The 27,980-nt window shown below is 39.3% G+C and overlaps 3 protein-coding genes across 3 annotated transcripts in view; 2 read left to right on the top strand and 1 right to left on the bottom strand.

The window, feature by feature from the left end:
* ano8b (anoctamin 8b) overlaps positions 1-12,015 on the top strand; it is a 144,534-nt gene extending 132,519 nt beyond the window's left edge. The window contains exon 19 of the mRNA XM_061883498.1: positions 1,357-12,015. Within this exon, the coding sequence (XP_061739482.1) occupies positions 1,357-2,037 (681 nt within the window). The 3' untranslated portion in view covers positions 2,038-12,015. The remainder of the gene's footprint in view (positions 1-1,356) is intronic.
* On the bottom strand, positions 10,743-21,104 carry dda1 (DET1 and DDB1 associated 1). Its single transcript, XM_061883499.1, has 5 exons — positions 20,743-21,104; positions 15,766-15,846; positions 15,611-15,662; positions 12,421-12,482; positions 10,743-12,349 (listed from the first exon to the last, which is right to left on the bottom strand). Exons 1-5 carry the CDS (start codon positions 20,749-20,751, stop codon positions 12,245-12,247), a joined length of 309 nt encoding a protein of 102 aa, XP_061739483.1. The 5' UTR covers positions 20,752-21,104; the 3' UTR covers positions 10,743-12,244.
* A 5,947-nt stretch (positions 21,105-27,051) lies between these two features.
* Positions 27,052-27,980, top strand: part of abhd8b (abhydrolase domain containing 8b) — a 53,348-nt gene continuing 52,419 nt past the window's right edge. Inside the window, exon 1 of the mRNA XM_061883496.1 lies at positions 27,052-27,328. The gene's annotated coding sequence lies outside the window, so the exon portion shown is untranslated. The remainder of the gene's footprint in view (positions 27,329-27,980) is intronic.

Raw genomic sequence — 27,980 nt, 5'->3', positions numbered from 1 at the left:
CCGACAACCTATTTACATTATGCGGACCACGTGTACGGGTTTTTCTCTTCCGATAGATTCCGATATTGGAGCCATGAGTATTTTGGCCAATTGCGACATTGATCTTATGCAATATTATTATTATTAAAATCATACATGCTTGTATTTTTTTTGAAGATTGGAGTCTTAGAAAAGGTTAGATCAAGAGAAATGACTTAAACTGAGAACGATGGTAGGCATGAAAAACACTAACCTATTTATGATTAACGTCCTGGAATGGATTTACGCTGTTTTTAAATTGTAGTAATTGTTTTTTTAGCGGTGCGGTCGAAAACTGTTTGTGTCATCCATGCAATGCTCCCACCTGAAACCAATTAAAATGAGGTTACCATGGCAACCGCACCGGAGCAACGGTCCCATCCCTGTCAACACTTCCTGGTTCTCAAGGGGAAGTGGGCGGAGCAATCTGCCAAAAATTAAATTCAGCATGAACAGAGGCCAGCAATCAATTAGAGAAAACCAAATAAAAACAATATAAACAATTAAGGAAATTTGGCTCCAACAAGTGTTGTCCCGATACCAATATTTTGGTAGCAGTACCAAAATTATTTCAATACTTTTCAAAATAAAGGGATCCACAAAACATTGCATTATTGGCTTTATTTTAACAAAAAATCTTAGAGTACATTGAACATATGTACTCTAAGGGGGGCTGGGCTGTGTGTGTGTGTATATATATATATATATATATATATATATATATATGTCTTGATTGGTTTATCCAGAGAATAGTGCTCGATATTGTGGTAGGGCGCAATATGTATGTGTGGGAAAAATCACAAGACTACTTCATCTCTACAGAACTGTTTCATGAGGGGTTCCTTCAATCATCAGGAGAAAATCTCCTGATGATTCCCACACACACATACACACATATATATATATATATATATATATATACATACATATATATATATATATACATACATACAAAGACATGCACCTGGGGATAGGTTGATTGGCAACACTAAATTGGCCCTAGTGTGTGAGTGTGAATGTTGTCTATCTGTCTTGGCCCTGCGATGAGGTGGCGACTTGTCCAGGCTGTACGCCGCCTTCCGCCCGATTGTAGCTGAGATAGGCGCCAGCGCCCCCCGCGAGCCCAAAAGGGAATAAGCGGTAGAAAATGGATGGATGGATATACACACACAGCCCGGCCCCCGGCCAAATTGTTCTAACCCAATGCGGCCCCCGAGTCAAAAAGTTTGGGTACCCCTGTTTTAACTGATTCAAACAGTTGGGCTTCAGCACTCACACGCAACTCCTTCAGGAACTGCTTCATCCAGTGAATTGATGTTGTTCCCCCGGTCTCTTCAGAAGCACGAGCGGCAGGCCCAGCAGCACTACCAGCAGCTGCAGAGGAAGAAGAGGGAGGAGGAGGAGCGGCAGAGGCAAGCGGAGCATATGGCCCGCAGGGAGAGGGACAGGGATGACGGTAAGGGCGACTCCTCCGGGGATCACCATCACGACAAAAATCACGGCAGCAAATCGCGTCCTGCCGGCGCAGGCGGCTCGGACAAGCCTAAGAGGCCCAGCTCTCTGTTAGCCACCAACAACGTGATGAAGCTGAAGCAGATCATACCGCTGCAGAGCAAGTTCTCATCAGGTGGCGGCGCCCGCTCCCCTCAGTCCCCAACTGGCGGCGAAGCGAAGCTGCCCGGCTTCCTCAGCTTTAAATTCCTCAAATCACCTGACAATAAGAAGGAGTGCGCGGCGGCCATCACCGCCAACAATGCTGCGACGACGGCATCATCTTCATCATCAGGTAGCAGCTCCCAGGAGCGTTCTCAGTCACCCAGCAAGGCCTTCAACCCCGGCAAACTCTTTAATTTTGGCAAAAGTGAAGCGGGGACGCCGCCGCCCAGATGCGGGGAGGCACCATCTTCACAGACCTCAGCTTCCAGGTCGGACTTGAACGGCGTTCCCGACGAGATCCCCTCGCCTGGAGGGGAGGGCTCCGAGAGTGGACACGCCACCGAATTGGACCCGAAAGTTTAGTAGCTTAGAAGACCGAGAAAGAAAATAGGCTTTACAAGAACAACACAATCATGTCTGCAATACACAAAGAAATGCATGAGCTGCGTTTCCAATATTTTCAAGCCTTCAAAGCAAAAAGCTGTGATTTTTTTTTCTTTTTCTTTTTTCATTTCTTCTACTACGGGCAAATTGAGAAGATCAGAAGTGGCTCCCAAAAGTCTGATGAAAAATGTGATTGTAAAAAAAAAAAAAAAGGACCACTAAGAGTGTTTGAATCATCCCAAGTCAATATTAGAAGTGTCTTGTTTTTAACTGTGACATATAGGGCCCCTCTTTCGATAGCAATATTAATAAGTCCTTTCCTCTCCTTGAAGAATTGCTAGCTTTATTTTCAAAGCAAAGGCGACATCAAACCTTTCTTTCCACCTGTGGCATTATGAGATTGATCTGAAAAGAATGTTCTAGATTAGAAAATCCTGCTGTCACATGGTAACAAAAACAAGAAGAACAAGACTGCATGCTCAATGCAGCCCCCCTCCAGGATGTTTCCACGTCAACCCATGCAGATTATCAATCAGTCAATCAATGTTTATTTATGTAGCCCTAAATCACTAGTGTCTCAAAGGGCTGCACAAACCACAACGACATCCTTGGTAGAGCCCACATAAGGGCAAGGAAAACTCACCCCAGTGCGACGTCGGTGACAGTGACTATGACGACTATTAGAAACCTTGGAGAGGACCACATATGTGGGCAACCCCCCCATAGGGGACCAAAAGCAATGGATGTCAAGCGGATCTAACATGATATTATATTATTGTCCTATTCATTTTTGGGCTGCGCTCAAACACACACGTCAACGGTCTAATCCAAGGGTGTCCAAAGTGAAGTGAATTTTATTTATATAGCGCTTTTTCTCTAGTGACTCAAAGCGCTTTTACATAGTGAAACCCGATATATCTAAGTTACATTTAAACCAGTGTGGGTGGCACTGGGAGCAGGTGGGTAAAGTGTCTTGGCCAAAGACACAACGGCAGTGACTAGGATGGAACCTGGAACCCTCAAGTTGCCGGCACAGGCCACTCCACCAACCGAGCTATACCGCCTTCAAAGCACGGCAAGGGGGCCATTTGCGGCCCGCAGCTGTAGCTTTGTTGGCACGCAACATACCATACCAACTTTATTTTTAAAGCCCTTTAAAAACAACCACAGTTGACGATCAAAGGGCTGTACACCACAAAGAAATAAAGCCAAAGGACAGACTAAAACAAATAACACTTAAAACAGAAGTAAAAAAACACATTGAAATAGCAAATACAAATTACCCTAAGAACAATTTGTTAGATAATAAATCAATCAATCAATCAATGTTTACTTATATAGCCCTAAATCACTAGCGTCTCAAAGGGCTGCACAAACCACGACATCCTCGGTGGCCAACATAAGGGCAAGGAAAACTCACACCCAGTGGGACGTCGGTGACAATGATGACTATGAGAACCTTGGAGAGAACCACATATGTGGGCAACCCCCCCTCCTCTAGGGCAGTGGTCCGCAACTACCGGGCCGCAGAAGAATTTTTTTAATAAATTTTTATTTAAAAAAAAAAAAATATTATTATTTTTTAAAAATGTATTAAATCAACATAAAAAACACAATATACACTTACAATTAGTGCACCAAGCAAAAAACCCTCCCTTTTTCATGACAAAAACGTCCCTTTTTCATGACAAAGAAAAAAATAAAATAAAATTTAAAAAAAAGGACATCCCCCCACCCCCCACCCGGGCCGCGGGACAAATTATTAAGCGTTGACCGGTCCGCGGATACAAAGAGGTTGGGGACCACTGCTCTAGGGGACCGAAAGCAATGTATGTCGAGCGGGTCTGACATGATACTGTGAAAGTTCAATCCATAGTGGATCCAGCACAGCCGCGAGAGTCCAGTCCACAGCGGAGCCAGCAGGAAACCATCCCAAGCGGATAAAAAACAGTTAAAAATTTAAAAACAGTTAAAAAAGTTAAAAACAGTTTAAAGTCTCATGTTGAGTTAAAAACCAGTGAATAAAACTGGGTTTTAAGAAGGGTCTTAAAAATAGCCAAAGAAGGGGCCTGTCTCACATGGAGAGGGAGATCGTTCCAGAGTTTGGGACCCGCAACAGAGAAAGCTCTGTCCCCTCTGAGCTTGCGCTTTGATTTGGGAACCTCCAGGATCAGCTGACCTGAGGGACCGGGTGGGGGCATAGAGGTGGAGCAGCTCAGAGAGGTAAGGTAGGGCAAGACCATGTAAGGATTTAAAAATGAGTAAGTGGAGGGAGACTAAAACAGGAGTAATGTGCTCTCTTTTTCTTGTGTTGGTTAAAAGTCGGGAAGCTGCAATTTGGGCCACCTGTAGACGTGATTAAGAGGATTGATTAATACCAAAATACAAAGAGTTACAGTAATCCAGCCAAAATGTAATAAAGGCATGGATTACTGTCTCAAACTGTTGCCTAGAAAGAAGATTTTTATCCTTGGCCAGCTGACGTAAATAAAAAAAAGCTGGCTTTCACCACTGTGCCAATCTGACGGTCCAATTTAAAATCACTGTCAATACGAAAGTCCAGGTTGGTGACGATGGACTTATTGTGCAAAGTCAAGGGCCCAAATTCAACAAAGGGAGCTCACAGGTACCACTAGATCCAAATACTATCACTTCTGTCTTCTTTTCATTGAAATTTAAGAAGTTTAGAGCCATCCAGGCCTTGATATATTCCTGTCAAAAAAACAACAACAATAAAAATCTATTAAAAAAAAAGAGCGAAAAGATGTAATGCAATGAGAAAAAAGCTGAGAAGTTGACAGAAAATTTTAAAAGTGCTGCTCAAACTGGCCTAGTGGTTAGAATGTCCGCTCTAAGATTGGTAGGTCGTGAGTTCAAACCCCGGCCGAGTCATACCCAAGACTATAAAAATGGGAGCCATTACCCCCTTGCTTGGCACTCAGCATCAAGAGTTGGAATTGGGGATTAAATCACCAAAAATGATTCCCAGGCGTGGCCACCGCTGCTGCTCACTGCTCCCCTCACCTCCCAGGGGCTGAACAAGGGGATGGGTCAAATGCAGAGGACAAATTTCACCACACCTAGTGTGTGTGTGTGATTATCACTGGTACTTTTACTTTTACTTTAATTAATTATATATTTTTTCTTTTGTAAAAAAAAAAACATGCTCCCACCCGGAATGATAGCACAACTTAGTGTCAGCTTTGTGTTATAAGTGAAAAGATGTGTTAATAATAATATTGGTATCAACATTTCAGCGTTTTGTCATATTTTTACATCTTTTTTCTTACATATTTAATGTTTTCCCTGACAGGCCAACAAAACTTGAGCTGCGGTCTGCAAATGGCCCCCAAACCACTCTTTGGGCATCCCTTTAATAAATAATGACAGTACACTTTGTCACCTATACCACAAAGATGACACTAAGTTTGGTCTGTGAATATATTTAGGACAGGTAGGAGGTCACGGGGAAGACCCAGGACACGTTGGGAAGACTATGTCTCCCGGCTGGCCTGGGAACGCCTTGGGATCCCCCGGGAAGAGCTAGACGAAGTGGCTGGGGAGAGGAAAGTCTTGGCTTCCCTGCTTAGGCTGCTACCCCCGGGACCCGACCTCGGATAAGCGGAAAAAGATGGATGGATGGATGGATATATTTAGAGTCTGTTTTTAGTAGTTTTTTTTAAACAACTTTTTTTTACTAAATAAAAGACATCAAAATGGCTCTCGCATACTTTGACTTTTCAGTATGCGGGCCTTGGTCTAAAAAGTTTGGACACCCCTGGTCCGGTCAAAACCCAGGTTTGTTTCTTGTGTAGACCAGCAGTTCTCAAACTCCCAAGTACCACCAAAACGACCAATATTAATATACAGTAGCGTAGTAGGACTAAGTATTCATTAAAAACAAGGCAGAGGTTTTATTTAAGAAGTATATTTTGTTTGGCCGCTGGAACTTTACGCACAGTTTGAACAGTAACACTGTGTTTGAATATTCAATCAAGTGATTATTTAGTGCGCCACTAGTGGTACAAGTACCACAGTTTGAGAATCACTGGCAAAGACATAGCAGGGACAACAACAAGTAACAATTTATCAACTATTTATTGCTCAAACGCCACAATTGTGGTCTTACCGCAGCACCTGTGTACAGCGCTAAGCCTTCTGGGTAATTTAGTATAGCAACATTTAGTAACTAAAAAAAATAACATTTAAAACAGGAGTAAAAAAACACGTTGAAATAGCAAATACAAATTACCCTAAGAACAATTTGTTAGATAAAAAGTTAAAAACAGTTAAACGTTAAAAACAGTTTAAAGTCTCATGCTGGGTTAAAAGCCAGTGAATAAAAATGGGTTTTAAGAAGGGTCTTAAAAATAGCCAAAGAAGGGGCCTGTCTCACATGAAGAGGGAGATCTATCCAGAGTAGAGCGATTAAGAACAGATTTTCAGTTGCAATGCAGACCTAGTGTGTGATAATAATCTCTCACTACCCAACAAAAAAAAATAGCACTATAGATCCCTCAACAGTTTACAAATACTTTTAAAGTGAATATGTTGGAACATAAATGTTTCAGATGAAGACTTTACAAGTGTAAAATAAACATGGAGAATGTCTAACATGTGGACACCACCTAGGGAGGTTTTCAATGATGTTTATATATGTAATTTTAAATTAATAATCACTATTATTAGTTCTAATTGAAACAACAATTTTTACTGCCATCTGCTGTCTGCTTTTCGGTCTGCAGTATAAAATGAGTAAACATCAATGCAGCATTTGTTTTCCAAAATTTTTTTTGCAGGCCCTTTTGAGGTGAAAGTAAATCACCACTTAAAGCAGTGGTTCTTAACCTTGTTGGAAGTACTGAACCCCACCAGTCTCATATCGGCATTCACCGAACCCTCCTTTTTTTTTTTAAACAAAGTCAAAACAAAGTTATTATATGTTTCTGATAATATTTTAGGATGGGGTGTAACAAAATAACATAGTAACAAAGACTTAATTTAGAGTTTTTTGGACACTAGGGAAACATATTCTAAGTAAAAAAGACTTCATTTAGAGTTATTTGGTTAGGTTTGGGTTAGGGTATGGTTTAGAGCAGTGGTCCCCAACCACCGGGCCGTGGCCCGATTGGTACCGGGCCGCAGAAGAATTTTTTATTTAAAAAAAAAAAAAAAAAAAATTTTTTTTTTTTATTAAATCAACATAAAAAACACAATATACACTTACAATTAGTGCACCAACCACAAACACCTCCCTATTTCATGACAAAAACGTCCCTTTTTCATGACAAAGAAGAAAAAGAAAAAAAAAAATTATTAAGCGTTGACCGTTCCGCGGATACAAAAAGGTTGGGGACCACTGGTTTAGAGGGTCAGGGTTATACTAAGGCCATGCCGAATAAGGCATTGATAAGTACTTAATAACGACTAGTTAAGAGCCAATATGTTACTAATTTGGATGTTATTAAGCAACTAATTAATGGTGAATATGTTCCAAATACTAAAGTGTTACCATGTTTTTTTTACTGGTGCACAAAAAGAACCGTGCATGAACATCACCTTGTTCAGACAACACAACCAACACAGTGCATAAACTCACAACAAATTACACACCTGCAAATCAGTCTGACTTCTGTTGTTGCCATATCCTTAATACGCCGATAGGGAGAAGTTTTTATTTACACGATAAGTCGGGTATGTTTTGACATCCCCCGAACCCCTGAGCCCGACTCACCGAACCCCTAGGGTTCGATCGAACCCAGGTTAAGAACCACTGACTTAAAGCATTGATAACACATCCAGAAAATCCAAAGTTGAATAAATGTTATTAAAGAAAACAAACATCCATCCATCCATTTTCTATCGCTTGTCCCTTTTGGGGTTGTGGGGGGTCGCTGGTGCCTATCTCAGCTGCGTTCGGGCGGAAGGCGGGGTACACCCTGGACAAGTCGCCACCTCATCCCAGGGCCAACACAGATAGACAGACAACATTCACACACTAGGCTAGGGCCAATTTAGTGTTGCCAATCAACCTATACCCAGGTGCATCCTTCTAAAAAAAATAAAAAAATTAAAATTCTGAAATTTTAGGCCGCAACAATCGCACACAAAAAAAAAAACGCGCGAAATCCTGGAGGGACTGCTGTTATTGTCTGTAGTTTGATTTATTTTGCACTGAACGTGCCGCATCTCTCTGCCTCATCAGTCATTATGCAAACACACGACTGTATTGATTTCACACACAAATAGCTGAAATATTTTTTTTTTTTTACAGGTTGCTCCATAAGAGAATTTCTTTTTTTTAGTTTTTGCAAACCAAAGTAGTAATTTTCCCATGATACTGTTGGTAATCAACTTGAGCGTTCTGCACATTTGCCAGGAGAGGGCGCCAGAGTTGCTCTGCAGTACAAATAATGTATTTTGTTGGGGACAACTGTGCTTAGATGGACAAAAACAAAAAAAAGGTTAGGGATATTCATCTTTTGGGGAAAATTCCAGAATGGTTTGGGACCCAAACTCCTAGTATTGGTGGGTGAAGTGTGACTTTTGACAGGAAAAGCATCCATCATCAAGTAGTATGAGAGACATGACCTATGCATCCCTCCAGCACTGTCTCGGCAATAACAGAGAACACAGTGCAGTGTGTCGCCCTCCATTGTCCACACCTGTATTCTTTGTCCACCTCATCAACAATCCCCCCCCTATACATATCAACCTCATACGCTCCATTTTCCCCTCTCTGCTGAGCCCATGTGGTGATATCCTTTACATGTGTTGACATGGACTGTTTGTGTTTTAGCGACACAATTGGTCCAGCCTTTTTTTTTTTTTCTAAAGCCCATGCCAGGGCGTCAACACTGGGGTTGTTTAGGGCCGCAAAGACAATAACAAACGTATAAAATAAACGCCTATTCAAATTGAAGACCGAGACTTGGCTACAAAAAAAAAAAAAACGTCTCCCATGAGGTACATGCAATAAGGGAATGGATGTTCATTTATGTGCTCATATTTGTTTGTGAAATATGATGTGACCGGTGGGAGATAATCAAGTTTGTTTACTTTGTCCTTTCATTGTTGGGGGTAATTGGGAAATCAGGATAGTGACTTGTAGCCGAGCTTTGGCTCTTCATCTATCGATCTATAGTCATGTACAGTTACTGATGTCAGTTATGCTTTTATTCAGGGAAACCACAAGTTCATAGATTTTGATGGCGCTAAACCCTTGTGCAACCCTAGGGCCCAAAGCGGGCGTTACATGTTACTTTTGTGATATGATCGTTCAGTTTGAAGATCAACGGTCGGAAATTTCACCAGTTTTATTTTATTTACAAAATTGCATTGTAAGATTGCCACATTATTAGAATAGAATATAAGGCTTATGCACTTTCTCTAAAAGAACTCTTTCCCATTATAGCGGCTGTTTTTCCACAGTAATCCTAGTATATTACTATGCTTTTAAGACCAAATCCATCTCATCCTTGCTGATTGAAAGAGATATTGTTTTGATGTAATTACGCCCCTTAATCACCAGATAGCCCCCGAAAACCATGAGCATAATTCTCACAGCTTTGATGGAATTAAAAATATATATATATACACACACACATATATATATACATACATATATACACACACACATATATACATAAATATATGTACACTTACATACATATATATATATATATATATATATATACACACACACGTATATACATACATACACCGTATATATATACATATATACACACACATACACCATGTATATATATATATATATATATATACACACACATATTTATATACACACACACACACATATATATATATATATATATATATATATATATATATATAAATCATGGTAGATGCATAAAAGATTTGTGTGAACTCAAACTCAATCTCACGCTGGCTCTGTAGGCAATATAAAAATGACCTTTGTTTTTTTTTTAATCTACTGTATCAAAATCAATGTGAACTATTAATGTATTCTAGGCTGTAATTATCCAACCTCAAATACTCCACTCTGTAACTGTTTTTTTTTTTTTTTTAGAAATTAAGGAAAACTTAATTTTTTGACAGAAAGGCCATTAAAAACTTTTAACTTCAAATCCGTATATTGACAAAGATTTCAAGCTTTGAAAGTAATGATTTATTGCATACATATGACACTCTATTAGAGTAAGTGTGTATAGTCACTATTAGGTTTGCACAAGGGTTAATTTAGTCATCAGTCCTTTTCTGGGGCAACGTCTCAACATTATACAACATATAATGGGGGTCTAGTTTGTAGACTAAATACTGGAGAGTCGGAGAGGTCAACAATTGCAAAGGTGATGTGTTACATTGATGTTTTAGGATAGCAACAGTTAACAAAATGAAGTTTTTATTCATATTATTTGGGAGCATCATGTGGCATCACAAGACGTGTAATTGTAGGATGTAAACCTGTTTTTCATTCAAGCCTCGCTTACTGATCATGAAGCTCTTCCAATGTTCCATTGTATATATATAAAAACAAACTTTTCAAGAAAATACCTGGGACTATTTATTTGTTTTGATTTATTTTCTCATATTTTTGTAAGATCTGAAAAATAAAAAAATAGTTCAAACTATTTCAAATGTTTGTTGCAAGAAAAACTACTTTTTTTTTTTTTTACTTTCACAAAGCACCACATGACAAAAAGTGTCTGTCCAGTTTTATTTCATCGAAGCTAGGCAAAAAAAAAAAAAAAAAAAAAGAAAGAAAAAAAAAAGAGGACTGATCTCACAGAAAGGAGATGAGGGCGGGGGCAGCGTAGAATAGTTTTAGTAGAAACATAACATGATCCTTTGGCTGAAACGGACAGGATTATTTACAGTTTTTTAAAGAAAATAAACAATACGGGCTGCACTTGGCTGCATGCTAAACCCATGATCCCCCTTTTTAACCTGCATGATACGACTCAGGTCACCAGAATGTGATGGCAACAACAGACCACGAGGACCGGTCCTAAGGCCTCTAACAAAAGAAAGAATAAAGCCACTAATCTAAACCTCTTACAGTAGGGAAGAGATTCATATGGCCCCATTCCTGGGAGGATCTCGTGTGAGAGGAAGGCGGGGTGTTAATCATTTGAAATTCAGTCTGCTGAAAATGATGGAAAGCGCCACTCCACACAGCAACTGATGCTGTGGTCAAAGTTAGAATCGCCACAAAACACATCTAAAGATATTCAACACTTAAGTGGATTGTGCACATCCCCAATTTGGTGCACTGGAACGAATCGGGCCACATGAATCCTATTCCCGTTGAATGTTATCAAGGTTGGTGGGGGAACGCCTTAAAAACATCAATGGGCGAGGTCGAGATCATGCGTGCTTCTGCACCATCTCTCAACATTCCTACCTTGTCCCCAAACAATTACTGAACAAGGTGCAGAGTTAAATAAATTATGTCACTGACATGTATGTACACACCTTAGGGACGTTCTCCTTTCGTTCTTAGTTTTATAATGCTGCATGGAGGAAATCAACCATTAGGGGTGGCTTAACTCTGTGGTAGTTGCAAGGTGTGCAAACGCAGATATGTACAGCCAAAGATGAGGTTGCTATTATGGCGCAGGAGAATGGTGCTTCCACTGTGTGCTGGTCTTCACAGTGCATTCTTGGTTCCGTGTGTGGGGAAACGTGGCCATCGTTACAAAGCGGGCAGTGGAACTGAGAGGGGCGGGCACTTGGGCAGGCAGGAAGCGCGTTGCCTTACAGATAAACCTCAATAATAAACATGATAAAATGCCAGAAGTGAAACTTAACGACTTGATTTGTAAGTCAAATACGGCAAATTTAAATCCTAACCAATCATTGAACTGGCATACACGATACAATTCTCACACACAGCGCATGCACACACAACACAGTCTAACAACAAACAACACACACATGCCCACCGCTCCATGAGGGCTTGTTTCAGTTCTCAAACAGTGGTTGAAAAATGGGTCTAAATTCAAATTCTTCACAGTAAAGATGTCTTAAAGAATTGTTTAGCTGACACTCCAAGTTATGAGAGGAACTGCACCATACCACAGAATGGTCACAAGTCTTTAACGAGGACGGAACACCCTTTCTGTTTATATTTGTTAAGATGGCCTTTGCCCTCCATACACGTACACTCACGCACATACACACACATGTACACACACACACACTTTTATGAGTCTTCATTCATTTCTTGGCTGTCTGTCCTGGCAATCTTTCTTGGGGGTGCGGGACTGTCACCTTCCCCTTGTTCCTGTTCCCTTTTCTTTGCCGCATTCTGTACAGAAACAAGATGGAGCGTCAATCGAGCTTGAGGAAGTGCGAAGCCATGCGACTGCACATGCTCACCTCTTTGTCCCACTGGTGATGGAGGTAGCGCAGAAGGATGTTGGTTTTCTCTGTGACAATAACTGGCACAAACACAACAAGCTTTATAGGCCATAAAACTGTCACACATGCACACACACGACACTACATAGTTCACACTCCCAATTGCAGATTTCCAGAGGACAACAGGCTTCATGAAGGTCGATCGATCGGTGACAGATTTGTATCAGCCGATTTTTTTTTCTTTAAGTACCTGATCGCCACCGCCGATTTCAATGCTGATCACAAACATCGATCCTGTCTGGCTATTATGGTATTTATTTTTAGTCCCCTGGTTGACAAGCTAGCAGCTAATTATGTGTCCCCATACGCAGTGTGGATATGCTTCCCTAATGATTATCACCTCCATTACAGCACATAATCTGCATTTCTTAATAGCTTAAAGGCCTACTGAAACCCACTACTACCCACCACACAGTCTGATAGTTTATATATCAATGATGAAATATTAACATTGCAACACATGCCAATACGACCTTTTTAGTTTACTAAATTACAATTTTAAATTTCCCGGGAGTTTTGTCTCGAAAACGTCGTATAATGATTACGTGTGCGCAAGACGTCACGGGTTTTAAAGGAAATATGAGCGCTGCACACACACACAGCTGAAAGTCGTCTGCTTTAACCGCATAATTACGCAGTATTTTGGAGATCTGTGTTGCTGAATCTTTTGCAATTTGTTCAATTAATATTGGAGAAGTCACAGTAGAAAGATGGAGTTGGGAAGCTTTAGCCTTTAGCCACACAAACACACGGTGATTCATTATTTAAAATTCCTGGAGGGAAAACTATACTATGGATCAGAGCGCGGTCAAGCAAACATGAATCACGACGGAATATCAAACAGCAGTTTTCGGTGAGAAAATTGTGGTAAAAAGTTGCTTCGTGCCAGAGAAAAGCTGAGCTTGTGCCGTCCATAAAGCTGCCGTCGACTCCCCTGAGACATTGGCGTCAAGACACCCGTGGACGTACACCTCCGACTATAAGGTACTATTTAACTCACTAAAACACTAGCAACACAATAGAAAGATAAGGGATTTCCTAGAAATATCCCAGTAAATGTCTCTAAAAACATCGGAATCCGTCCCAATGCAATCGCGTTTTTTTTTGTCATTTTTTTTCTCCCTAGTCCGTCGCTATCAATAGCCTCAAAGGCAAATCTTTTACTCTCGCTCAAATTAATAGGGAAATTGTTGTTTTCTCGGTACGAATAGCACTTTTTGTTGGAGGCTCCCATTATAAACAATGTGAATATGTGAGGAGCCCCCACACGTGTGACAACATCGTCTGCGACTTCCGGTAGAGGCAGGGCAGTTCTCTTAACACAGAAAGTTGCAAACTTTATCGTGGATGTTCTCTACTAAATCCTTTCAGCAAAAATATGGCAATATCGCGAAATGATCAAGTATGACACATAGAATGGACCTGCTATCCCTGTTTAAATAAGAAAATCTCATTTCAGTAGGCCTTTAAGTATTAATATCAAGTATCTGTTATCACTGAAAGACGAGGCTGAAACATGCTACACACCGAGAGTAAGCCAGCTTGCTAGAAACAACAGAAGAAATAAATGCTTTGTAAAGTGTAAGAAGTGTAGATGGAACTGCATTACAGCAGAAAGTAAGCAGTTATTACCAAGAAATTAACAAGCAGATAAGAGTTACAGACAGAATAACTGTTGGTGTGTCACCACACCACACGTGAGGGGTGGGCAGATCGATCCACATATTGGTGCCGACTAGGGCATGGCGATATTTACCTAAACTCGATATTCGATACATATCTCCATATATTTTCCGGTGAAAGTATACGTACAAAGATATTCATTTTTGAGCGAGATTCACTGAAATTGAAGTGAATGACAACTGTACTGTAAGCAGTCATTGGCACTTTCATTAACCCAGCTAGTCAAGATGGGTATTAACAGCACAGAAAAAAAACTGTTTAAGTAATACAGAATTACATAACAATAAAACAGAAAAATATTCGGTAACACTTTAGTATGGGGAACACATATTCACCATTAAATACTTACTTTTTAACATGTAAATTAGTAACATATTGGCTCTAAATTAGTCATTATTAAGTACTTATGCATGGCCTTATTATACAACCAGTACGCCATTAACTAAGAGTCTTCCTCAATAACCTCAAAATGTTTGCTTATTAGTAACCCTAACCTTAACATGTTCCCCTAGTGTCCAAATAACACTAAACTAGGTATTTGTTACTTTAATAAGCAACTAATTAATGGTGAATATGTTCCCCATACTAAAGTGTTACCAAATATTTCTACGCAAAATAAATAATATAGATAATACATTTTTGTCAGCATTTCTTGTGTGAGTGGGGAACAGTTTAGAAATGGGCTTACATGGTAAACAAGTCAAATGAATGTTTTACCCAAACGCATACATTTGTACAAATGTGGCCAGGTCGACGCATTGTGGATTTCCTGGACGTCTTCCACGTTGCTAAAAGAAAAATCTAAAGAAGAGAATCCCTCTGCTATCTTCCACTAGTTTTTTTAATATATAAATCGCTCTTCTCTCCTACGACTCTCGCGTCGTCATTTGGGATGTCTGTTGTGATTTCCCTTCCTGGTTCGGTGACCTGCCCTATCTTGCTTCTGATCGGCCTAATCTCAACCAATCATGGATGTTCTTATATGTGCAAGCAGTCTTGGAGGAAGAAGGGGAGGGGTTTAGTAGCCCATGAGAGGGAGTGGGGAGCGTAGGAGAACAAGGAACACAACAAATAAGCGACTTTTGGTCAGTTTAACGTGAAATAAATTATATCGATACTACGATATTCTCTTGATTCATATCTTGTTTAAAAAGATATCAATATAGCTTAAAAACTTGATATATCGCCCAGCCCTAGTGTCAACACCAAGGGTAGTAGTATGCATGCACACATGGGCAATACTGAATACATTTTTCACAATACCAACTTATTGTGACAGTCTGTGGCAATTTACATTTTGTCATGACACATCAAGATGATGAAACTTAAGGAGGTATTTCTGACTTTTTCAGAGCCTGGAAATTGCATTTAAAAATTACTGACTTTTCCAGGTTTTTCAAAACCATATAAACCCTGTACATATTAATGAAAAAACCTGTTTAATCCGTGCAACTTTGGTACTCACTCTGTTCAGAAGGGTATTCCCGTGTCGGAAGATAGACAGAGGGCCTCCGATTCTGCAAGACCGTAAAAGTTGAAAAACCATAGCATTTTGAGTACAGAAATGGCAGTTCATACTGTGTATAGTGATTAGAGGAAAAAAAAAAGAAGTATACTCACAGACGCTTTACAAACAGAGTCTGCGTGAAACCTGCTAAAGTTGCTTTTATTGTAGACGGGAAGCCCTTTTAAGAAATCTGCCTGTGACAAGAGAGAAGTGTTATTAGTCTTTTCAATAATTTTTGAAGTGCTCATTGATGCGATATTGCGCTGCCGTTTTGTAAACCTACATTTTTAAACTAGGGCTTCACAATAACCGACATCCAATCAACATCAAGGTTTTGCCAATCAGAATTATCGAGCCTCGTGTTGTTTTGTCTCTGGCTTCAAACAATGATAAAGACGACTCACTCTTTGCATCGCTTGAGCGCGTTTAAAAGTACAATTACATGAATGCAGTCATTCACAATTTTTGCCTCGGTGGATGGATAGCAAGGTGCTAGCTTTACGCACAAAAGAAGCACTAACAAATTCCCTATTCGCGACTCGTTAGTGACAAGTGTCGCAAAATAACACAATTTAGGAGGAAAAAAATACGATTACAAAGCCAAATGTCCCGCTGTGGTAAAAGTTGAACTTCAAATCAGATGGGAAGTATGCCCATCAACACAAACGAGCGAGAATATACAACACAAAAATGCACTAGAAGATGTTCAATATTTAAGTTATATTTTTGCTTACAAAAATGAGTATTTTTATTTTTTGTTAACACCCCCCAAGAACCCGACAGGGACAAGTTGTAGTAAATGGATGGACATTTTTTCTTTCTTCAGGATAGCAAATATATTTACCTTCTAATTACAGTACAATGGTAAACTTTTCGACAGTAATGAGAAATCAAACTTAGTATTCTTTGAAATGGTTACTTGTATCATTATATATTATGATTACAATACATATTGATTACTGTATAGTTTATGTTAGTTTGTTTATAATTTATTCAGTCAGTGGTCAACAAAATAAACAGCTTTACATTCATAAAATGACTATTTTACAGACCGAAAGGATTTAGGCTGAAGTTAAGCAGTTATTTCGCCTAACCCTATAAACAATCTGAAATACAAGATAAGCTTCATAGAAATAGGAAATTTCCCTTACACAACATATTATAAACACACCTTGTACACAACATAAACACTGTTCAAGTATATACACAGAAAGACAAACAGGTGTGAAAAATCCCTGTACACGTGTTGGTTTAATATTTGTACCAATGATATACTACATACAAACACTTATACTTCCATTAATACTATCAATTATTTATTCAGTTTAAGAGCAGTTGGTAAACAAAAGCTCTGAGTCTGTCTGCAAAAAAACTAATATTTTTGAAAATAAATTATGGCATTGTGTTCTAACGTGTGGCACCTTGAGACAACATTGTGTTAATTGGCAGTCTAAAACAGTGTATTTCAACCACTGTGCTCGCGGCACACTGTTGTGCCGTTAGATACAGTCTGGTGTGCTGTGGAAGATTGTCATTTCCCCTACTTTGGTTAAAAATATCTTTTGCAAACCAGTAATTATAATCCGCAAATAATGTGCCGTTATTGAGTGTCTGAGCTGTCTAGAGCTCGGCAGTGTAACCGTGTAATACTATTTCATATCATTAGGTGGCAGCATGTAGCCAATTGCGTTGTCATGATCACAATATGCTGACAGAGGTATCCAATGCTTAAACCAAAAATAAACAAAAGGCGAGTGCCGCTAAGAAAAGGCATTGAAACTTAGGGACGGCTATGCAGAACGAAACTAAAACTGAACTGGCTACAAAGTAAAAAAGAAACAGACTGCTGGACAACAGCAAAGACTTACAGCGTGTGGAGCCAAAGAAGGCGTCCACAAAGTACATCCTACATGACATGACAATCAACAATGTCCACATAAAGAAGGATAGCGACAGCTTAAATATTTTTGATTACTAAAACAAAGCAGGTGTGGAAATAGCGCTCAGGGAAGAAATTAAACTGCTACAGAAAAATACCAACAAAACAGGAAAAGCTACCAAAAGACAACCAAAAACTTTACACACAGGAAGACAAAAAAACTCTAAATAAGTCATGGCGTGATGTTCCAGGTCTTGACAGTACACCTACTTTGAGACAAGAGTTATGGGGAAGCATGGTTGGTTATGGTTTAAATTCATATACAACACTTGCGAGAACAACTTTTTACCGTCAATATCGGTTGCCGAGTTTCATTTTTTAATGTTTTCTGCTGTTGGTGTGCCTCTACATTTTTTCAATTAAAAAAAATGTGCCTTGGCTCGGAAAAGGTTGAAAAACACTGGTCTAAAAGAAACATTGATTGAAACTTTTATTAGTAGATTGCACAGTACAGTACATATTCCGTACTATTGACCACTAAATGGTAACACCCGAATAAGTTTTTCAACTTGTTTAAGTTGGGGTCCACGTTAATCAATTCCTGCATGTCGTCCTTCCATCCATTCATACCCCCTCTGAAAAGTACCTGTCCGTCACACCCTAAGATTTTTTGTTAAAATAAAACCAATAATACAATTTTTTCTGCTCTCCTTTCTTTAGAAAAGTATCGAAAACTACCAAAAAGTATCAAAAAAATATTGGTATCAGGACAACACTCGTCACTAAAATATTATGCAAAAGCGCTGATTCCAACCATTGAAATATGTTGTATAGATCAAGACTTACGGTCATTTGAAACATGAGTGCACATCATGGCAGCTGCACTTTACATCTTAAAGGCCTACTGAAATGAGATTTTCTTATTTAAACGGGGATAGCAGGTCCATTCTATGTGTCATACTTGATCATTTCGCGATATTGCCATATTTTTGCTGAAAGGATTTAGTAGAGAACATCGACAATAAAGTTCGCAACTTTTGGTCGCTAATAAAAAAGCCTTGGCTGTACCGGAAGTAGCAGACGATGTGCGCATGACGTCACCGGTTGTGGAGATCCTCACATCTGAACATTGTTTACAGTCATGGCCACCAGCAGCGAGAGCGATTCGGACCGAGAAAGCGACGATTTCCCCATTATTTTGAGCGAGGATGAAAGATTCGTGGATGAGGAAAGTGAGAGTGAAGGACTATGAAAAAAATAAAAATAAAAATTAGACGGCAGAGCGATTCAGATGTTATTAGACAAATTTACTAGGATAATTCTGGAAAATCCCTTATCTGCTTATTGTGTTACTAGTGTTTTATTGAAAGTTGGACGGGTGTGGCCACAGGTGTGGTGACCGCCAGTGTCGCTAAGGGAAGCCACGTTTCTCGACGAGGCGAAGCGAAGGCAGCCGTTGGGGCTGGGCTGAGATTTCCCCCCCCCCCCTCCTCCACGGTGGAAACATCCACGTTCGGGGGTGGCCGGTGGGAGGAGGCAAGAGAGTCCGCAGCTGCCTCTTTGACAGGTGCACGAAAAACGACGCAAGCTCTTTGCTCATGTCTATGGCTAGAGCCGACTTATTAGCACCATTTTCTCACCGAAACCTGCCGGTTGACATGTAGTCGGGAACCATGTTCGCTTGACTGCTCTGTTCCATAGTAAAGCTTCACCGTCATCTTTCGGGAATGTAAACAAGGAAACACCGGCTGTGTTTGTGTTGCAAAAGGCGGTCGCAATACACCGCTTCCCACCTACATCTTTTTTCTTTGACGTCTCCATTAATAATTGAACAAATTGCAAAAGATTCAGCAACACGGATGTCCAGAATATTGTGTGATTATGCGATTAAAGCAGACGACTTATAGCTGGGGTCGGGGCTGGAACAAAATGTCCGCTACAATCCGTGACGTCACACGCCATCATTCCGCGACGTTTTCAACAGGATACCATACTTCGCGCGAAATTTAAAATTGCTTTTAGTAAACTAAAAAGGCCGTATTGGCATGTGTTGCAGTGTTAAAGGCCTACTGAAACCCACTACTACCGACCACGCAGTCTGATCGTTTATATATCAATGATGAAATATTAACATTGCAACACATGCCAATACAGCCTTTTTAGTTTACTAAATTGCAATTTTTAATTTCCCTGGAGTTTCTTGTTGAAAACGTCGCAGAATGATGACGTGTACGCGTCACATCACAGACTGTTAGGAAATATTAGCGTTGCGCACACACACAGCTAAAAGTCGTCTGCTTTAACTGCATAATTACACAGTATTTTAGACATCTGTGTTGCTGAATCTTTTGCAATTTGTTCAATTAATAATGGAGAAATAAATGTGTCTAAAAACATCTGATTCCGTCCCAATGCAATCGCGTTTTTTTTTTTAAAACTTTTTTTTAATGTATTTTTTTAGTCTGTCGCTATCAATATCCTCAAACACGAATCTGTCATCCTCGCTCAAATTAATAGGGAAATTGTTGTTTTCTCGGTCCGAATAGCTCTTTTTGTTGGAGGCTCCCATTAAAAACAATGTGAGGAGCCCTCAACGGGTGACGTCATCGTCTGCGACTTCCGGTAAAGGCAGGGCTTTTCTATTAGCGACTAAAAGTTGCGAACTTCATCATGGATGTTCTCTACTAAATCCTTTCAGCTAAAATATGGCAATATCGCGAAATGATCAAGTATGACACATAGAATGGACCTGCTATCCCCGTTTAAATAAGAAAACCTCATTTCAGTAGGCCTTTGACATCTCATCATTGATATATAATCTATCAGACTGCGTGGTGGGTAGTAGTGGGTTTCAGTAGGCCTTTAAAGATCTAAAATAAATATTTGGTAATGTCCGGCGGGCCAGATTGAAAAGCTTAACAGGCCGCAATTGGCCCCCGGGCCTTAATTTGTCCAGGTCTGTCTTGGACGGTCCACAGCGACGACACAGTGCAAACTCAAAGCTTACTTGCACGGTAACAACCACAATAACAACAAGTCACATGTTGAGTAAGCCGCGAAGTGGAAGATGATGACGTCAGTGATTAGACTAATGACGTCACAGGAGTAGGGCAGCAATTAGCCGACTAGCGGCTAATGGTTTGCTAAGGTGCTATGTTCCTCCAAGCCGGACTAGAGAGTGCAGCACTACGTGGGTGTGTAGGAAAGATACCTTCTCCATGACAGCGGTAGGGAATTCCAACGCCGGTCGATGAGTTAGTGAGCAGAAAGCGCAGGAAACGTCGTGCGAGCAGACAAATGTTGACGAGAATGTTAGCGGTAGCCCTGCTAGCTTACACAATTCAGCTACTTTTACCCACGCAGCTCGTCTATTTTGGGTGGCACTTGCCACACAAAAACTATGCTCGCACTCAAATTGTTGTTGTCATGCTATAGTCAAAAGATAGAAAAAAAGATACAAGTTGTCAGGAGGTAAATTAGCAGAGCTGGATATTGTGGACTTCTACAGCTAGCATGATGGAATCGATACTTTCTTTTAGACCACGCCCGGAAACAGCAGTGTGCATATAAATCCTGCGCCATAACCACAGCGCCCCCTGTCGTGTGGGTGCCAACAACCAAATATAATGTGTGTTTTGCTTGATTGATTGAAACTTTTATTAGTAGCATGCACAGTCATCCATCCATTTCCTACCGTTATTCCCTTTGGGGTAGCGGGGGGCGCTGGAGCCTATCTCAGCTACAATCGGGCGGAAGGCGGTGTACACCCTGGACAAGTCGCCACCTCATCGCAGGGCCAACACAGATAGACAACATTCACACTCACATTCACACACTAGGGCCAATTTAGTGTTGCCAATCAACCTATCCCCAGGTCCATGTCTTTGTAAGTGGGAGGAAGCCGGAGTACCCGGAGGGAACCCACGCATTCACGGGGAGGACATGCAAACTCCACACAGAGAGATCCCGAGCCCGGGATTGAACCCCTGACTACTCAGGACCTTCATATTGTGAGGCAGACGCACTAACCTCTCTGCCAAAGGGAAGCCCCACAATGAAATAAAATAGAAAAATACTGCATCCATCCATTTTTCTACCGCTTATTCCCTTTTTTTGGGGGTCACGGGGGGCACTGGTGCCTATCTCAGCTACAATCGGGCGGAAGGTGGTGTACACCCTGGACAAGTCACCATCTCATCGCAGGGCCAACGCAGATAGACAGACAACATTCACACTCACATTCACACACTAGGGCTAATTTAGTGTTGCCAATCAACCTATTCCCAGGTGCATGTCTTTGGAAGCGGGAGGAAGCCGGAATACCCAGAGGGAACCCACGCATTCACGGGGAGAACATGCAAACTCCACACAGAAAGATCCCGAGCCTGGGATTGAACCCAGGACTGCAGGACCTTCGTATTGTGAGGCAGACACACTAACTGCCACCGTGAAGCCCATATTCCGTACAATGAAACAACATTGAAAACTATTGCAATAAGAATAAAAATAAAAAGCAACGATGGGAATAAAAATATAACAGTAAAATAAGAATATAACAAGAGAAACTAGGCAGTAGTGACCATGTTATGAAAAAGTATTGCACTGTTGTTTTGCATCCCCTGTCATCCTAGTACCCCCCCCCACCGGCTTCCTCCCCAAAGAGGAGTTGTACAGTCTATTGGCATGTGGGGAAAAAATAAGTTTTTGAGTTTATTAGTCTTGCACTTGGGATTTACTTTTTAAATTGATCTCAACTCTGTACACTACTGCTGGAATGTTAATTTTCCTGAAGGAATCAATAAAGTACTATCTATCTATCTATCTATCAATCCATTAGGGCTGCAAATCTTTGGGTGTCCCACGATTTGATTCAAAATCGATTCTTGGGGTCACGTTTCGATTTAAAATTGATTTTTTTTTTCAATTCAACACGATTCTCGATTCAAAAACAATTTTTTTTCCCGATTTAAAAGGATTCTGATTTAAAAGGATTCTGTATTCATTATAATTGTAAAGGACAATGTTTTATCAACTGATTGCAATAATGTAAATTTGTTTTAACTATTAAATGAACCAAAAATATGACTTCTTCACCGTGCTACCCCATTTACAACCAATTGATAATAATAATAATGATCAAAATTACGACAAAAACAGTAGAAAACAGCGCCAGGGGTACGTAAACTCAATAAAGTAACTAAAATAGAATGCAAACATATACATATATACATATATATATATATATATATGTCTTGATTGGATTATCCGGAGAATAGTGCTCGATACCGTGGTAGAGGGCAATATGTAGGTGTGGGAAAAAATCACAAGACTACTTCATCTCTACAGATCTGTTTCATGAGGGGTTCCCTCAATCATCAGGAGATTTTAATGGAAGCATTCACATACAATGGTTTATATAGAGCACAGAGTGGGTGGGTACAAGCAGGCGTAGGGTGTGGTGATTGGCTCATGTGTTACCTAGGAGGTGTTTCCGCCTGTGGCGGCATGTTGAAATGATTTCACTGCGCTTGTTGAGGGATGATAGCTCTGGATGATATATAATAAACAGTTTCTCTTTTAAGCATAAGTTGCATCTTTTATTACCACTGTTGTAAGGTGTGCTGGATGCAAGAATTTGCCATGTTATTGAATATTCAACATTATTGTCTTTGAGGTTCCAAATGTGTTTGCTGAGTTCGGTAGAATTCTGGAAAGTCTGGTTTCTAAAGGAGGCGTTGTGATTATTCCATCTTGTTTTGAACGCTCCTTCGGTTAATCCTACGTACGTGTCGGATGTGTTAATGTCCTTGCGTATTACCTTTGCTTGGTAAACGACTGATGTCTGTAAGCACCTTCCGTTGAGAGGGCAATCAGGTTTCTTGCGACAGTTACATTCATTATTGGTTTCAGAGTCGTTTAGTCTGGGACTAAACGACTAAACGACTCTGAAACCAATAATGAATGTAACTGTCGCAAGAAACCTGATTGCCCTCTCAACGGAAGGTGCTTACAGACATCAGTCGTTTACCAAGCAAAGGTAATACGCAAGGACATTAACACATCCGACACGTACGTAGGATTAACCGAAGGAGCGTTCAAAACAAGATGGAATAATCACAACGCCTCCTTTAGAAACCAGACTTTGCAGAATTCTACCGAACTCAGCAAACACATTTGGAACCTCAAAGACAATAATGTTGAATATTCAATAACATGGCAAATTCTTGCATCCAGCACACCTTACAACAGTGGTAATAAAAGATGCAACTTATGCTTAAAAGAGAAACTGTTTATTATATATCATCCAGAGCTATCATCCCTCAACAAGCGCAGTGAAATCATTTCAACATGCCGCCACAGGCGGAAACACCTCCTAGGTAACACATGAGCCAATCACCACACCCTACGCCTGCTTGTACCCACCCACTCTGTGCTCTATATAAACCATTGTATGTGAATGCTTCCATTAAAATCTCCTGATGATTGAGGGAACCCCTCATGAAACAGATCTGTAGAGATGAAGTAGTCTTGTGATTTTTTCCCACACCTACATATATATATATATATATATATATATATATATATATATATATATATATATATATATATATATATATGTACGTATATATATATATATATATATATATATATATATATATATATATATATATATATATTGGTTTCAGAGTCGTTTAGTCCCAGACTAAACGACTCTGAAACCAATAATGAATGTAACTGTCGCAAGAAACCTGATTGCCCTCTCAACGGAAGGTGCTTACAGACATCAGTCGTTTACCAAGCAAAGGTAATACGCAAGGACATTAACACATCCGACACGTACGTAGGATTAACCGAAGGAGCGTTCAAAACAAGATGGAATAATCACAACGCCTCCTTTAGAAACCAGACTTTGCAGAATTCTACCGAACTCAGCAAACACATTTGGAACCTCAAAGACAATAATGTTGAATATTCAATAACATGGCAAATTCTTGCATCCAGCACACCTTACAACAGTGGTAATAAAAGATGCAACTTATGCTTAAAAGAGAAACTGTTTATTATATATCATCCAGAGCTATCATCCCTCAACAAGCGCAGTGAAATCATTTCAACATGCCGCCACAGGCGGAAACACCTCCTAGGTAACACATGAGCCAATCACCACACCCTACGCCTGCTTGTACCCACCCACTCTGTGCTCTATATAAACCATTGTATGTGAATGCTTCCATTAAAATCTCCTGATGATTGAGGGAACCCCTCATGAAACAGATCTGTAGAGATGAAGTAGTCTTGTGATTTTTTCCCACACCTACATATATATATATATATATATATATATATATATATATATATATATATATATATATATATATATATATATGTACGTATATATATATATATATATATATATATATATATATTATATATATATATATATATATATATATAAATATATATATATATATATATATATATATATATATATATATATATATATATATATATATATATTAGGGCTGCGAATCTTTTGGTGTCCAACAATTTGATTCAATATCGATTCTTGGGGTCACGATTCGATTATATATTGATTTTTTTGATACAGCGCAATTCTCGATTCAAAAACAATATTTTTACAATTCAAAACGATTCTGTATTCATTCAATACATAGGATTTCAGCAGGATCTACCCCAGTCCGCTAACATGCAAGCAGAGTAGATTTTTTTTTAAAAGCTTTTATAATTGTAAAGGACAATGTTTTATCAACTGATTGCAATAATGTAAATTTGTTTTGACTATTAAATGAACCAAAAATATGACTTCTTCCATCTTTGTGAAAACATTGGACACTGTGTGTTGTCAAGCTTATGAGATGCGATGCAAGTGTAAGCCACTGTGACACTATTGTTCTTTTTTTTTTTTTTTCATAAATGTCTAATGATAATGTCAATGAGGGATTTTTAATCACTGCTATGCTGAAATTATAACAAACATTGATACTGCTGTTGATAATATTCATTTTTGTTTCACTACTTTTGGTTTGTTCTGTGTCCTGTTTGTGTCTCCTCTCAATTGCTCTGTTTATTGCAGTTCTGAGTGTTACTGGGTCAGGTTTGGTTTTGGAATTGGATTGCATTGTTATGGTATTGCTGTGTATTGTTTTATTGGATTGATTAAAAAAAAAAAAAAAATTAATTTAAAAAATCGATTTTTATAAAAATGAGAATCGCGATTCAAATTCGAATTGATTTTTCCCCACACCCCTACTATCTATCTATCTATCTACAGTGGGGCAAAAAAGTATTTAGTCAGCCACCGATTGTGGAAGTTCTCCCACTTAAAATGATGACAGAGGTCTGTAATTTTCATCATAGGTACACTTCAACTGTGAGAGTCAGAATGTGAAAAAAATCCGTGGCTGACTAAATACTTATTTGCCCCACTGTATCTATCAATTGACCATTAAATGGTAACATCCGAATAAGTTTTTCAACTTGTTTAAGTCGGGGTCCACGTTAATCAATTCATGGTACAAATATATACGAGCAGCATAATACAGTCATCATACAAGTTAATCATCAATGTATATACATTGAATTATTTACAGTATTTACAATCGGGGGGTTAGGTTTGGTTGAAATCAGTACTTCAGTCATCAACAATTGCATCGTGAAACAGTGTAGGTTTGAATTGGTAGGATATTTACAGCGAGCAGTGAACATAGTGAGTTCAGAAAGCATAAGAACAAGTAAATACATTTGCTTATTTACATTTGATTATTTACAATCCGGGGAGGTGGTATGTGGAGGAGGGAGGGTGTATTAGCAAACCAAAACACATCTTGAATAAACGTTCAACATATTCACAACGATTCGTTTAGTTTAGTGGTTTTACCTTTTTTCAGTCACGCACGAAATAAAGTTTTTGATCTTTATCAACACTGAATTGGCCCTAATGTGTGAATGTGAGTGTGAATGTTGTCTGTCTATCTGTGTTGGCCCTGTGATGAGGAGGCGACTTGTCCAGGGTGTACACTGTCTTCCGCCCGAAAGCACCTGAGATAGGCTCCAGCAACCCCCGCGACCCCAATAGGGACAAGCGGTAGAAAATGAATGGATGGATTATTCATATATATATATATATATATATATATATATATATATATATATATATATATATATATATATATATATATATATATATATATATATATATATATACATACATATACATATACACACTCAGTACAGGCCTAAAGTTTAGACACACCTTCTCATTTCAGTGTGTTTTCTTTTTTTCTTGACTATTAACATTGTAGATTGTCACTGAAGGCATCAAAACTATGACACCTGTGAAATATACTGTAAGTACTGGTTAAATATGTACAGTTTATTAATGTGATACGGGGAAAACATGGGATGCATTGTAAGATTTGCATGGCATTTAGACATACCGTACATTGTACTGTAATCCTTGTATCAGCAGAGGGCAGCCTTCTCATCTATAAATCGAAGTGGGGGCCTGCTGAGTTTGTGGAGCGCCACATTAAAGATATTCATATGACTCCAAACGCGTTAGATAACCTTCCAAAACTCTTCCAAGGCATGGTTGGACCTCCGGCACCCACCGAACCCGAATAGACCAGAATAGACTAGATTTGTGGAGGACTGCACTAGAGATAAATGAGATTATTGGATTGACTTGACAGATTATAGCTCGGCCAGTTCCTCAAGGCTTCATGAGAAAACCACATCAGTCCGATCATATTTGATCCTCGTTCGGAAATTTAAAGGTATGTTTTTTTGCCTTCTTACTTTGTTTGTTTGTCTGAGATTATTTTGAAGCACAAATAGATAGAAGGCCACATTATGTTACAATAGACTGCAACTACAGCAAAGCTACTAACAGAGTATTTATTGTTGCTGTTACGAGTGACACTAGTCTACATTTATAATTACAATGATGAATAAGAGGTTCAAATATGGAGCTTGTTACACAGCATTGATGAGTGATGGCCATCATTGAATACTACTCTATTCCAGGGGTCGTCAACCCAAAATGTTGAAAGAGCCATGTTGGACAAAAAATAAAAAATAATCTATGTGAAGCCGCAAAAAATATAAGTGTTAAAATGAAGGCAACACATGATGTAAGTGTCTATATTAGCTATATTAGACTACTATCAAAATGACAATGTGTCGCAGGCTGATCCACATCTTGATAGAAATGTTAAAATGTAATATTTATTCAACATATTTTTACAACATTGGAAAACATCACCAAAACTGAGGCTTTTCAGAGGGTGTGATAACTCCTGGAAATTAGTGGTTTAGAATGTCCAAAGGTAAAGTATGTGTGTTCAATTTGAAGGAAACGGAAACTACAAATAAAATGACCTCAAATAATCCTAAAATTCGAGGCATAATGATGCATTATGTGCAGAC

The sequence above is a fragment of the Nerophis ophidion genome, linkage group LG22 (assembly GCF_033978795.1).
Source record: "Nerophis ophidion isolate RoL-2023_Sa linkage group LG22, RoL_Noph_v1.0, whole genome shotgun sequence".
Classification (NCBI taxonomy): domain Eukaryota; kingdom Metazoa; phylum Chordata; class Actinopteri; order Syngnathiformes; family Syngnathidae; genus Nerophis; species Nerophis ophidion.
The sequence above is the reverse complement of the archived record's forward strand: the minus strand, read 5'-3'. Positions and strand labels throughout refer to the sequence as shown.

What these genes read in the sequence shown, in the direction of transcription:
- dda1 (XM_061883499.1), bottom strand. An exon ending in ACTCTGTTTGTAAAGCGTCT is followed by an intron (nt 15,663 to 15,765) that starts GTGAGTATACTT and finishes ACGGTCTTGCAG; the next exon opens with AATCGGAGGCCCTCTGTCTA. An exon ending in GGAATACCCTTCTGAACAGA is followed by an intron (nt 12,483 to 15,610) that starts GTGAGTACCAAA and finishes TGTTTGTGCCAG; the next exon opens with TTATTGTCACAGAGAAAACC.